Raw genomic sequence first — 14,106 nt, forward strand, 5'->3', positions numbered from 1 at the left:
CGTTCTTCTTCTTTGTCCATGCGTCGACCTTGCGTTGTCATGCATCTTCAGTCCATTTCATTTTTCGTTTGCTTAGAAACTTGAAGTCGGACTTACTTTTATCTCTCACCCAATAGACTCCGCCTTAGGTAATGAATGTCGAGCCAAAGGACTTCCAAGGCGACGCCTTCAAGAAGGACACGCCGTCAAGACGCTGTCATCGCCCATCCGACGAGCTGTCATCGCCCATCCGACGAGCTGGGGTAAAGTTTTCACCTAGAAGACCTCTGACCTCGTAGAACGCATCACAACAATCGCCTCAAGGGAGGAAAACGACGCCGTCGCTGTTGACACTGATATACATCCGGGTAAAGCTTTCGCCCGATGCTCCTGCATGACCACATCATCATCATTGCAAGAAATCTGTCAACCAACCGCCTCATAACGCGAAGGGGGTATCAAGGCATCAGCCTCCCGACCCCTTCCGTCGGCACCGTGGTCACTGAGGACGCACCGAGGATGCAGGGTTGACATGCGCAGCCACCCTACCGCCGGCCTCACCAGCACCACATGCCTCACCACCGCCGGCCTCACAGAGAGGAGGCCCGCCACCGCCATCAAGCACGCGGAGAGGGGGAGGCAAAAGGAGCCCTGCTGCCGCTGTAGCAGCCGTCCGGATAGAGCGCCTGCGCCTCGACGGCGATGCGCCCCCAGCAGGGTCCAAATCGGGCGGGTGGGGAGGAGCCTGCACGAACCCAGCCACCACCGGACGATCCGTACGATGCTAGTGCCGGTTCGGGAAGGTGAATCCCTACCCCACGCATGGATCTGCTATCCCGGCTAGCAGGATCACCGGATTCGGGCAGGAGGGGAACAGATCGAGGCTCAGATGGATCACCATGGCACTGTGGCTCAATAGTAAGATGGGATGGCTGGAGAGGAGGGGGGAGGAAAGGAGAAACACTTGCCCGGCCGCCATCTTTCTCGAGTCTACGCGGGCTTCCGGCGGAGCTCTCCGGCGGCGGCGCGAGGTAGGGAGCGAGGAGGGCGGGCTGTTGGGTGGCGGCGGCGGTTCGCCGAGTCGCCCAGCCTTGTTCATGTTTTGTTTAAGTTGTGCTTACGCATTTAGGTGCTTAGTAGATCCTGTAAATGTAAATCTACGTACTAATGTAAGTTTTATCACATGGTTGCCCTGCCCAACCAGGCACCATTGCCTGACACACAGACCCCAGAGCATGCCACGAGAGGAATGGTGAGGTACGGCCGGGAATAACCACTTGGCCGGCACCGGTGCACCAGCACCAATTTCTCCTGAGATGCCTGACCAGCATGATATGATACACAATTACAACGTTGGATACCCTCTTAAGCTTGCATTTTTCTAGTTAATGGATGAAGCACGCTTGATGCCGTGAATGATATAAATTGTGCTTCTAAATTGTAATCACTATGCTATAAACCTTTGGTTATGGAGTCATTACTCGTTACCTCGTGCCTCCACCTGTTCCAATCTTAATTTCATTTGCACATTTTAGTTTTGCCTTGCATGGTGCCATGAGCCATGTCAAGTTTGAAAAAAAAAAGATTCCGAAACAAACCACTATGAGTTTCATCTGGCCATGGCATGGCGCCCGTGTTCATTGTAGAAGATTGGCCAACGAAGGACACGTTCCCCCCTCCACCCGGCGCCTGTGGATTTTCCACCTCCAAACTAACAAAAGTAGTGAAGCCTCGAGCATTAATGGAATCTGAAAGATACCTCCAGGGTCTAACTCCAAGCACTAGCTAGTTTCCAATCAAACTCTCATGAACAATGAATGCTCTTTTGACATGAAATGTACACATCTTGATATTCATGTAGCCCATCTAAATATTCTTTACATTATTAGTATGTTAATTTTGTCCGGCGTAAATAAGTGGACTTTTACTTGAGCCTGTCAATCTCATGCTACTGTTCTTAAGAAAAATTAAGGCCTCCTTCGGTTGCTTTGGAACATGATTGAGTGGATCCCCTTGCTTCACTCGATCCTGATCTGCTTCAAATCCGATCCGGAGGGTAAGACGCGAGGCTCTGATCCGGGCTTTCGGTTTCTTTCCAGGCTAGACCAAAACGAACAACCATTCCAATTCACATCTGTATTGAAAACGGACCGCAGCAATCCACCCAGAACGGGCCAATCTGACGCAAACGAACGAGGCCTACAGTTTAATTAATATGTGTGAACGTCTACTGTCTAGTCGTGGCCTCGTGCGTTCTCATATATAGGCCGCATATATATGCTCTAAAACAGTACTACTGTGGAAGCGGGCGGAGAGTATTATACTGAAGTGCCAATTTTTTTAATAAAATTAAATTATATGGATTATGGACGTGAAGAGCTTTCTGGGATTCGACCCAGGCTTCAGAGTGTAGCAGCTGAGAATATAGAAATGGGAGGCTGGAGGAGCATGTAGGGCATGCGTGAGCTTGGCCGGCCACACCATTGGTGGTGGTGTAGGCCAACATGCGATGGCGACTTGGTGACCGCGTTGAGAGAGAGAGAGAGAGAGGGAGAGAGAGATGACCCCGGCTAGACGCGGCAGATGGTGTCGGCCCTCTGTTCCATGGTCTCCGACAGGGAGTATGCAAGTTGATTGGTCCACGTCCCAAAGTCCATACCATAAATTGACGTCCACCATATATCTCCTAGGATCGTGAACGGAGAGCGTTGACCTCGCCGCAACACTTCACCTGCCATCATTGCCCCGCCGGCGGTTGCAAAGGACACCAAGAAGAGCTTGCCCAGGAAGTCTGGCCTCGTCCAGCATGAAGCCGGGTAGTGACACAGAAGCAATCGCGGCCTCAAATTAACTCGCTGACCTCTATCCAAGAAAGCCTTAGTGGGAGCAGGGTTAGAAGACAAATAGGGAGACGAGCTCTTTAGTTTCCTAAGGTCCAACTAGGACATATTGGAAAATCACCGATGTGCCTTGTGTCCCGAGGAAGCTGATCGAGCACTCCTTAAACGTTCATCCGAACGCCAAGCCAATCAAGCAGAGGATACATCGCTTCACGTAACCGCTAACCCATTTATATTTAGGTGCCATAAGAGGTAGGCAAGAATGTGTACTCTACATGTTGCCCACCTGTCCAAGTATAGGTGTTGTACTCTTACTACATCAGCTGTTTTCCCTTCTCTTATGTGTCAACCATGCAGCCCTCATCCTATCTCTATAAGCAGAGAATTAAGCACCAGCCCAGGAGGAGGTTCTGCGATTGAAGACTCTCTCGACTCCATCTTTGGTTTGCTCTGTGCTTTCGTCAAGCTAAGCTCGGGTCAGGCCGGACTTGGGGAGATTAGCTACCTCTTTTCCTCCACTTTGTAACTCATACTCCCAATACACCAAACCAGCTAGGGACATGTATGTTATAGTAAAATACGGCACTGAGTCAATGGAGGGTAAACCGCTCCATGCATGTAGGGCCCAAAACCCTCACGTTCAGCAGTACTTCAAGAGATCGCCATGGCGATTGTCAGATGGAGAAATAAAAAAGTAACCACGAGGTAAGCACTTCCAGGGCATCTCACATTTTGAAAGCCTTATTTGGATCTTCCTCCTCCTGTCCAGTGGCTCCAAGCAACTAGGCTCGAGATCGAGATCTATTGATCTGTCAGGTCTTTGTTTACTGTGATTGTATTCATCTTGATTTGGATCTGGCATCACACACAAGCAGAATTGCCAAAAGGACAACAGATCCATTACTCATGTGGACACACATGTACTCCTTTGGTTTCTGCAATTGGTTTCCATATTATCATGCATTATTTTATCTGTTTGAGAGTTAAGCGCCACAAGGGTGTATTCTCTAGATCTGGTGCTCATTCATTTTCATTCAATAATTCCAGGCAAGGGGTGGTAAAAGGCCTTAAATCTAGCCTAGATAATCTAAGTACCAGATAATAATCTAATACAATTTTGAGCTAAAAATATATAAGCATTAAGTTGGATTGTGAATAGAGCAGTAGGGCCATACACTACTAGAGAGGCCTCATTTGCCGAGTGTCTGACGTACTCGGCAAAACAACGTAAGCACTCGGCAAACCTTTTGCCGAGTGTTGCACTCGGCAAAGAGGAAATGGCAAAGAGTTTGCCGAGAGCAGGCTTAGGCACTCAGCAAAGTCTTTGCCGAGTGCCCGACAAAAAACACTCGGCAAAGAGTTTGCCGAGTGCTGGTGGAGTGACACTCGGTAAAGAGATTTATTTGCTGAGTGCCGCGTCAGAGGCACTCGGCAAAGGTATAATTTTTTTTTGAAAACGCCTGTTTTCTCCCCCTCTCCGGTTGGGAAGCCTCACATAATAGTTTTACAAGTTTACAATAGCTACACAAATGCATCAAACAAGCTGATCGACCACAAGTTTTATAAGAGTTTAACGACGAAGTTAACAAGCAATGCAAAATAGTTTTACAAGAGTTCAACGGATAAATTCACAAAGTTCCCAAACAGTTCTCAAAACCACTGATTACAACAAGTGCACAACAAAGGATCATTTGACTGATTTTGAGAACCATCACCAAGTTGGCCAATTAGACTGATTTGGAGAAACATGAGGATCATTTGAGGCCGCCGATTGATTCTGCACAAAGTAGAAGAGATTACATGTGTGAGACAAGAAAAATGATGATCATACATGACTAAAACTTATCCATACTCACAGGAGTACAAAATGGATCAGGAAGTGGAGGTGGAGGTTGAGGTGGTGAAAACAACAAAGCTGGCAGAGCAACACCCGTTGTGGCGCCAAGGCTCTCCATGTAAGCAAGAATCTCCCTCATCCTCTGCTGCTCGGCCAGCCGCTCGGCCTCACGCTCGGTCCTCATCCTCGCCTCCAAGTCCACACGTAGCCTCCTCTCTTCTTCTAGCTGGTCCTGCAAAATTTTCACCCCAATATTACCATAATGCAAAAAAAAGATCTATAATAATCAATAAACGACATATAAAGAAAGAATAACCTGGAGTGCCTGTATCCGGTACTGTGAAGTATCCTGCTGAGGTCGTATGGCTGGGCTCGCGCTGGTGCTCCTTGCTCTAATCTGAGATAGAGTAGGAGTAGAGGACGAGTCGATTGCGCTGTCAGCAATCCAGTACCGCCCATGCTTCTTACCTCCTCCGACCCTCGTGACGACTTCACCGTTAAGGTCCTCGGTGTTCGGATCATAATCTGGACCATGGACCTCCCTTGCCATCGATGTGTACTTACTGAGGTGGCTGTGGACGGTCGTGTTGCTGTATGCCTCGGGCCCGTCCTCCGGGTTGTAGTTGACATCGGACGTCGCCTTGCCCTTGTGGGCCATAGCAAATGCCTTGAATAGGGAGCAAGGCTGGCCACCATGTGATGACGACTGCGAGAAAACCGGCAAGACAATTAGAAATCATGCATAATTGAGTGTTGGATTAAATAAATGAATTCGTGTACCCATACTTCTGCGTATCCGCTGAGGCTATGGCTGCCTTGATGGTGTGGTACACCAGGCATCATCAAACGCCGCTCCCGGCAATCGTTGTGCGACTCCTCCCACTCGTTGGAGCAGCACTTTTGCACCATCTGTTGCTAGCACTCGGCATGCGCAGCGCACCAATAAGGAATCATCTACAGGATAATAAGTATATGACATATTAGAAGATGAAATTAATCGTACTTAATGTAAAAAGGAATGAATACTTAATGTAAAAAGAATAAATATTAATATTCTATATTTACCTGCAAGTACTGCTCCTCAGTCAATGACATGGTTTTGGCGTCCGTTTTGGTGACCTTCTCTCCAAGGACGGTGGCGTGGAAACTTATAATGGCCTGGAGACGCGCCTCATAGTGCATGTTCACGACTAGTTTCTTACAGCATCTGGTAGCCACCACATCAGCCTTGGCCTCAAACCCATCCTGGCATCTGAAGAAATCATGCATGCAAACACGATGTATACCATTCATTATTTCAAGAATGTGCAATGAATGCGATGTATTTACAACTTACCCATAGCTCCTGCTTCACCCGCTCCGCCTTATTGTTGAATACCCTACCATCCCGATCTTCAGTATCGGGGGGCGGTGGCGTATTGGTCGAACGTATAGGCCGGCCCCACCACTCCAGCGTACTCAACTAGGCTAGGGAAGTGTTCCTTGCACAGAAGACCGAGGATACCATTGACGGAGCATCTGTGAGCAGCACCTGCACTCTCCACAATCCTCCAGGACCTGCATAAATGATTAGCCATCACTTTTAGATTAGCCATCACTTTTAGTTTCTACTTTGAATTTGAATATATAACATGAAGTAGCAATGAAAACATAAAAATTTACTTACTTTTCCCTCTCGGGTCGAATCAACGGGTGTTTCTCACGAGGTATCGGTTGCTTAGGCAGACTCGCGGGATCTGCACAAGTGATTAAGAAAAAATATTAGTTTCTACTTCGAATTTGAACATATAACATGAAGAAGCAATAAAAACATATAAAGTTACTTACCTCGCAAGTAGACGCTCGATGAACCAGAGGCCGCGGAACCAGAGGCGGTCTGTTGCGCCTCGTCCTCCTCCCGCGCCTCCTCGTCCTCCTACTGCGCCACATGCGCCTCCTCCTCCATGTCGTCCTACGAGGCCACCTGCGCCTCCTCCTCCGTGGCCTCCTGCATTGTCCCCCTCCTCCTCCTCCTCCTCCCCCTCCTCCTCTCAGACAACCCAGCTTCAGCGGACCTAGCCCTCTGGTAAAGCGACCTAACGCTCCTCATCCCACTGCCCACCATCTTTGTTCAATCACCTGCAATTAAGAAGGGTAAAGTAATAAGTACAGATAAACAAGACGTACTTAGAAAGAGATGCAAAATAAATAAAAAATAATTACATAATAATATAGTATTACATTGATTAAAAATAATCTTCATAATCGGGAGCAGCTGGATCATAAGTCTTATCATCACTATCAACCATGTCATAATCAACACTATCCGAAGAATCAATATCGTTATTGGCATTGCCTAAATGTAATCATTGTAGCATTTGTAATTCCTTCGCATTTTGCACCTCATCCTCCTCCTCCTCATCAACAACCATTTCAACTTCCATTCCGTCCGCTTCGGTTAAGTCTATCTCAAATCGTCCTTCTAACCCCTCTTCTTGAAAGAACTCTCCGTCATATGTGTTAGGGTCTAAGTTATAATCTTCATCGTTTGGGACAAGTACTTTACCTTGCGGTGATACATTGTGCACAACATACCAACCCTTAAGATGCTCTTTGGTTTGGCACGCATATGGGAGATAATAAACTTGTATGGCCTGTTGGGCCACAATATAGACATCGTCTCCTGGTAAGACGGAATCCTGTCGAATTTCGACTAGCCCAAAATTAGAATATATCCGTCTCATTACTTCAGGATCAAACCAATGATATTTGAATATGACAGGATTAAGAGGTTTGAAACCATGAAAACTGAGTTCGTATATTTCTGCAATTCTTCCATAATACTCGACCCCATCAAGGCCAGGAGTAAAAACTCCAGTATTTGTGGTCTTTCAATTGGGTCGACATGCCTCGTAGCTTGTTGTACAAAAACGATATCCATTCACGTCATAAACAAAATATGACCTGACTCTATAGGCAAAGCCATCGGCAACCTGTCTCAACTTGGCACTCATCCTATGGCCCTGCTGTTTGAACCAAGAAATGAAATCGGGCAATCCATTTCCCGCACCCTATCTAAGAAGCATATTGTAGCTGACAAACTTTCACGAAACCTAGCCAAATTTTTATCACAGCCTCCACATATGATATCATGACATCTGAGCAAGTTTCATAATTTTCTGACCAAATTTGCTTTTTATACAATTTAAAAACAACCGGATCCCAAGTTTGTGGTCATGCTTCATGAACATGAGATGTTTGAAATTCTTGTCTGTTCATGGATAAGGTGTCGAAGTAGGCTCAATAATATAAATATCATTTTTCGATTCATTTTTTTCACTCCTTGAATGACTTGCAATTCAAATTTGAATTATTCCAAGAAATTCAATCAAATGAAATAAATTGACTAAATATAGAAAACAATTCGAGTAATGTGCCAAACTTGCATATGTAGTTCAAGGTAATCTAGAATCACAATAGAAAAAGTTTGGGTGGAAAAAGGAAAAAAAATATGTTTTGCCGAGTGCCCAGAAAAAGCGCTCGGCAAATCACACATTTGCCGAGTGTCCGCGATACCGACACTCGGCAAAGCTAACGGCCGTTTGCTGTCGTTCGCAGCTGACGGAGCTTTGCCGAGTGTCTGTCTTTGCCGAGTGTAGGGCACTAGGCAAAACAGATTTTGTCAAGTGTTATTGTTTGCCGAGCGCTTGACACTCGGCAAATCTATTGTTCGCTGAGTGTTTCTTTTTGCCGAGTACGGCACTCGGCAAAGGTCTTATTCGCCAAGTGCCCGACGAAATGCTCTCGGCAAAAATTTTTGCACTCGGTAAAGATGCATTCTCTGGTAGTGATAATCGGTTACCACCCCTCAAGCCCATATTGATTTACGTAGGGCTCTCACTAGTACAGGACTGTCCTGTACACAGTTGGTTCAAGAAATTGAACACATATGATATTTTCTTCAATACCATGTCAAATTTAGAACACAGTCAGATGCAATTTATGAACTGACATATCGTGGATGGAGAAGACACATGAAGCTAGAAAAGAGCCTGTCGTGTGTAGATTCAGGCCTTTCATGTGGGAAATAATTCTCTAGATCGATTTCTGGTGGATTGGCTGTTCTGCATTACTGCAAGTGTCTGGCCTATTACTGAGACTTGAGAACCGCCTATCTTGTTTGTAGATGGTAAGGACTCCTCATCATATCTGAGTAATGTCTTTGGACCCCGCAGATCTTGAGCCATGGTTTGGTAATCTAGAACCCTAGCTAGCTTCGGTACCTGTTTGAGTACGTGATTAATGGGTACTTGATCCTAATATTCGTCACTCGCCATGCTCATTCAATTTTTTTGCCCACTCCAATTGATTTTTTCTAGCTATACTGCCCACGCCAATTGATTCAATTTTCCTCTCTACATTTTAGCTTCGAACTCTCTATGCAATTTTAATTTTGACCAGTCCAATTTCAATTCTATTTCCACCATGTATGATTTTTGCTTGGTAATTTGTTTTTTATATAGTCCCTCCGTTCTAAAATGTGAGAGGTCTTGGTTTTTTCCTAAGTCAATGTTTCTAACTTTGATCAATAACATGCATAAAAACAGTAGAAAACAGTAGTTGGGTAACTACAGGATGCTTTAAGAAAACAATAAGGGTGCCCATAGACAACTTCAGCGCCCTCTCCGGTCGTTCCATCAACAGGAAAGAAAAAAGATTCCCGTGGAGCAGGCGCTAGCTATATATCCATGTTCGAAGAGCGCTTCCGAGATCACCGGATCGCGCTTCGGTGGCAATAATGGATAGCGTCAGTGAAACTCTCAGCGAGTAACATGAAGCACTGCACACTAAGTCAACGGGGGAGATCAGCCTGTTCATGCCACTAAAGCCATGTTGCAAGCTCTTGCTAGGCTTCGCACGTGTAGACCTTCCTCCTTCCGATTAGTTATTATTCCAACGAAACTCCTAATCTGGATCTGATCATCCTGGTCACCTGAGACCCATAACCCATGTGGACGTACATGTAATCCTTTCAGTTATTAATTCATAAAATTAGAATGTACAGAATGAACATTTGAAAAATAATGATTCGGCATGTGCGATTAGCTATTGGTGCTTCTCGGGGAACAAACTGTCCATGAGCAGGCAGAAGACAACTTACGGGTATGAAAATGGTGGTGGTGGAAGCAACTAGCCACAGCCAGGCTGGAGGGAGCTAAGAGAGGAAGACGAGTTCACCATACAGATGGAGAGGGCTGAATAAGAGTTGAGGGGTGACAACAGATTCACAGCCATCACAGAAGATGCAAGCACAGAAAGGCAGCTGCAATGGCGAGTGCTGAAGGGTGCTAATAGCCGGTGATTGGTGAAGCAAAAGAACCACGAGGCAAACATGGTATGTATAATGATTCTTTTGACTTTCAAAGAATAAAATTAAAAGATATAGTAATCATGAGTGAATCAGATCCTACTTCTTCATCAACGGAGGCACATGCAACAGCTAGCCATTCAGAGAAGTTCCCTACCTAAAGATCCAAAGGGCCTATATATATGCTAACCACATAGAAACACATTGTGGAGCAAAGTAAACCAGACAGTTACGAACTTAACTATGGCAAGCCAGAGCCTCCTCCCGGCGGTTGCTATAACCATCATGTCCTTCCTCTACACCACAGCCCTACCAGTGACTGCGGTCCTCGTCGAGCACACCTTCGTTGTAAGCATGGCGCGCGTGCTTTTTGTGGCATTGATCTACACTGTAGCTTTTACTGCGCAATACCATTGATAGACATCCGTTCAGAATTTGAACAGTGTGACAACAATGTTTTTGCATTCTTGATTTGGTGGAACATGTGTATATGCAGGTGAGCCAGATGAATATGACACACCTGTGCAAGAAGACGCCGGTGACCGTTGTGAATGGACAGCTCCCGGGGCCAGTGATTGATGTCACTGAAGGAGACTCAGTGGCTGTTCATGTCATCAACAAGTCACCCTACAACATTACAATCCACTGGTAATCAACTTAGTGCATATTCCATTACAAAATCAATTTTTTGATTCCAGGGAAAAATGGAAAACTATACTATATTACATCTAGTTGTTACTGGGGAAATGTTTAATTTTGTGTGGAACTAAGTACAAGCATGCATTTGCTGTTTACCATGCAATCCATTTATAAGCTTTCTTCTAAGCCCTTTCAACCATTAACTATTCCAAGTGGATTTTCAACACTTGTTTTACAACTTGAGGTAGTTTTGGCCTCCTTTTTCCAATGTTACCCCTCATCAACTCCATTAACTAAGGGTAAGGGAGTAGTATTCAGTTAATTTTTAATGGCAAAAGTGTCACCATACATGGAACAATATGGTGTGTCGAGTGCTTGAAACCTAGTGTTGATTCAAGGGCCAAGGATGATAGCCGAAGAATATTAGAATTGATATGGTTATTGTTCATGTTTTCTTTCATGTTGTCACGTGTAGGCATGGAGTGAAGCAGTGGCTGAACTGTTGGGCTGATGGGGTGCCAATGATTACCCAACCTGCCATCCAACCGAGCCACAACTTCACCTACAGGTTTGATGTTGTTGGGCAGGAAGGCACCCTATGGTGGCATGCTCATGTCCCCTGCTTACGTGCAACTCTACATGGTGCCTTGATCATCCGGCCGAGAAATGGGGTCGCCTCGTACCCGTTTCCTAAGCCTCACAAAGAGGTGCCCATCATTATAGGTTCGTAATAAGTTATTTGGCTTTCGATTGTCAAGCATATGGGAACAAGTGTACGATGTCATTACAGAAAGTGTGTTCGTTCCTTCACAAACTAAGCTCCTATAGATTTTGCATGGTTGCATACAACTAGCGAGAAGGAGTGCAATGTTTTCGCACCATCGTCCCATCTGAACTAGTGTTGTTTTTCGATGAACTTGGTGTTGCTGCAGGGGACTGGTGGGAGATGGATCTCGGTCAGGTGGGCAGGAACATGATGCATGGCTTGTTTGATGATTTTGCCAGTGCATCTACCATCAATGGCAAGCTCGGAGACCTCTTCAATTGCTCCGGTGAGAAATTGTTGTATATATGAATACTTACTAATCGATGCCTGCCGAGGGAGACAAATTCCTTGATTTGTTACTGATGAAAGAAGCACGCCGACTCTACAATGAAGGTACCCCGGAAGATGGCTACGTTTTGGATGTGGAGCCTGGCAAGACCTACCTGCTACGAGTAATCAACGCCGGGCTCTTCTCCGAGTTCTACCTCAAGATAGCCGGGCATAAGTTCACAGTGGTCGCGGCAGATGCCAACTATGTCAGCCCCTACACAACGGATGTCATTGCGATTGCGCCCGGGGAGACAGTGGATGCCCTAGTGGTCGCCGATGCTCCCGCTGGTAGGTATTACATGGTTGCGCTGCCCAACCAGGCGCCATTGCCGGACACACAGACCCCAGAGCATGCCACGAGAGGGATGGTGAGGTACGGGAATAGTCACTTACCCGGCACCGGTGCACCAGCACCGATTTCGCCTAAGATGCCTGACCAACATGATATAGTTACATCGCTCTACTTCCACGGAAACATGACGAGCCGGCACCACCGGCAGCAGTCGCCGGTGCCGGTGGATGTGAATGAGCGGCTGTTTATTGTGCTTGGCCTTGGTGCTGTTTGCCCGCAAGGCCGGACCTGCGAGAGAGGCGCTTTTGATAGTAGCAACAACCTCCTCGTGGCGACCATGAACAATGTCTCCTTCCAGCCTCCGGCAACAATGACCCCGCTGCTGGAAGCGCACTACTACCACACCGGCAGCATAAACAAGACACAAGAACTCCCTGACAGGCCACCGGTTCTATTCAACTTCACTGACCCTGCCTTGATCCCGTTTGGACCCAAGGAGAGGCGTCTTGAGCAGTCTTCAAGGGAGACGGTGGTGCGTCGGTTCCGGCACGGCTCTGTGGTGGAAATGGTGTTCCAAAGCTCGGCGATGCTGCAGGGCGACTCCAACCCAATGCACCTACATGGGCATGACATGTTCGTTCTCGCACAAGGCCTTGGCAACTACGATGCCGCAAAGGACGTGGCGAGCTACAACCTGCTGAATCCACCAATGAAGAACACCGTGCTCGTCCCGAACCTTGGGTGGGTTGCTGTTCGATTTGTGGCAAATAATCCAGGTGCGTATAAGGTTTTATTATCCGTTGCATTTTCCAGGAATCCTGAGAAACCACATTTGGTTTGGCTGTAGATCAGTGAAATAGATGTATGTATAGTTCTCATTTAGGGATGCAAGTTCCACTTATTCTGGGCAATTAGGTCAACCGAAAATTTTCTAAAATAAACTAAAACAGCACGCCATATAATTAGTCACTTAACCACCGAGAACACCAATGGTTACCTACTTGTATTTTATTACTTGTTTTATTCTCTCCAGCAATGAATTTCATGTTTCTAATATCTGGAGTGTAGCCAATATAAGAAAGTCTCAACAATTTTATAAATCAAAAGGATTGAAAACGAGAAACAAGAGAGTTTATTACCTTTGGCATGCAATCTAGTGCGTATTCTATTGTCATTACGTGATGTTATTCTATTATATACTGTGTTCTTTACATATCCACCCATGTTTGTCTACATATCATGCATACTTGGATGCTGATGATGCTTTATCTTGAATGGCGTACAGGGGTATGGTTCATGCATTGCCACTATGAGTTTCATCTAGCCATGGGCATGGCGGCGGTTTTCATTGTAGAAGATGGGCCAACGGTGGACACGTCCCTCCCTCCACCGCCTATGGGCTTCCCAACACGTGGCAATGACCATAATCTCATGCCAGATGGATTCTACCTCCAAACTAAGAAAAGTGAATCCTCAAGCATAAATGGAATTTAAAATATTACTCCAGCCACTAGTTTCCAAAAATGCTTATAAATAACAAATGTGTTTCGGACATCTTGATTTAATGAATGTAGCCGATCTAAATATTTGTTACATTATTGGTATGTTTCCCCCGATGCAAATGAACATTTTTATTGACCTGGCCTCTAAATCTCATATTACTGTTCTTAAGAAAAGTTAGGGTTTAATACATGTTTACGTGTATTTACTAGCCATGGCCACGTGCTGACATCCATTCCACGGGCTCCATATATACTTAAACAATACTACTGTAGAAATATGCAGAAAATATTATATTAAAGTGTCCTTTTTCAATAAGAAAGGATTATATGAATTTTAAAAATAATTAGAGAACTATTTTGGGATTCCAACAAAAGGCTTCAGAATGTAGCAGCTGAGAATATAGAAAATGAAACTGCAAACGATTTTTTCCCAGAAAAGTACGCAGAGTAAAATGTGAGGCTGTCAGGCTGTAGTTATTTAATGTTTTTAATGTTGAGATTTGTACGTTTTCAAGTAAAAGGAGCTTGTTCTTTCTGAGAGGTAAAGCTCACAACCGTGAACGACAGATTGCTT

General features: G+C 45.6%; 1 protein-coding gene across 1 annotated transcript; it reads left to right on the plus strand.

Moving 5' to 3' along the window:
• The first annotated feature begins 10,180 nt into the window (after positions 1-10,180).
• LOC112902253 (laccase-15-like) lies at positions 10,181-13,681 on the plus strand. Its single transcript, XM_025971220.1, has 6 exons — positions 10,181-10,351; positions 10,500-10,651; positions 11,118-11,365; positions 11,575-11,694; positions 11,802-12,806; positions 13,316-13,681. Exons 1-6 carry the CDS (start codon positions 10,247-10,249, stop codon positions 13,522-13,524), a joined length of 1,839 nt encoding a protein of 612 aa, XP_025827005.1. The 5' UTR covers positions 10,181-10,246; the 3' UTR covers positions 13,525-13,681.
• Positions 13,682-14,106: the final 425 nt, after the last annotated feature.

Source organism: Panicum hallii, chromosome 8 (genome assembly GCF_002211085.1).
Source record: "Panicum hallii strain FIL2 chromosome 8, PHallii_v3.1, whole genome shotgun sequence".
In the NCBI taxonomy this organism is placed as follows: domain Eukaryota; kingdom Viridiplantae; phylum Streptophyta; class Magnoliopsida; order Poales; family Poaceae; genus Panicum; species Panicum hallii.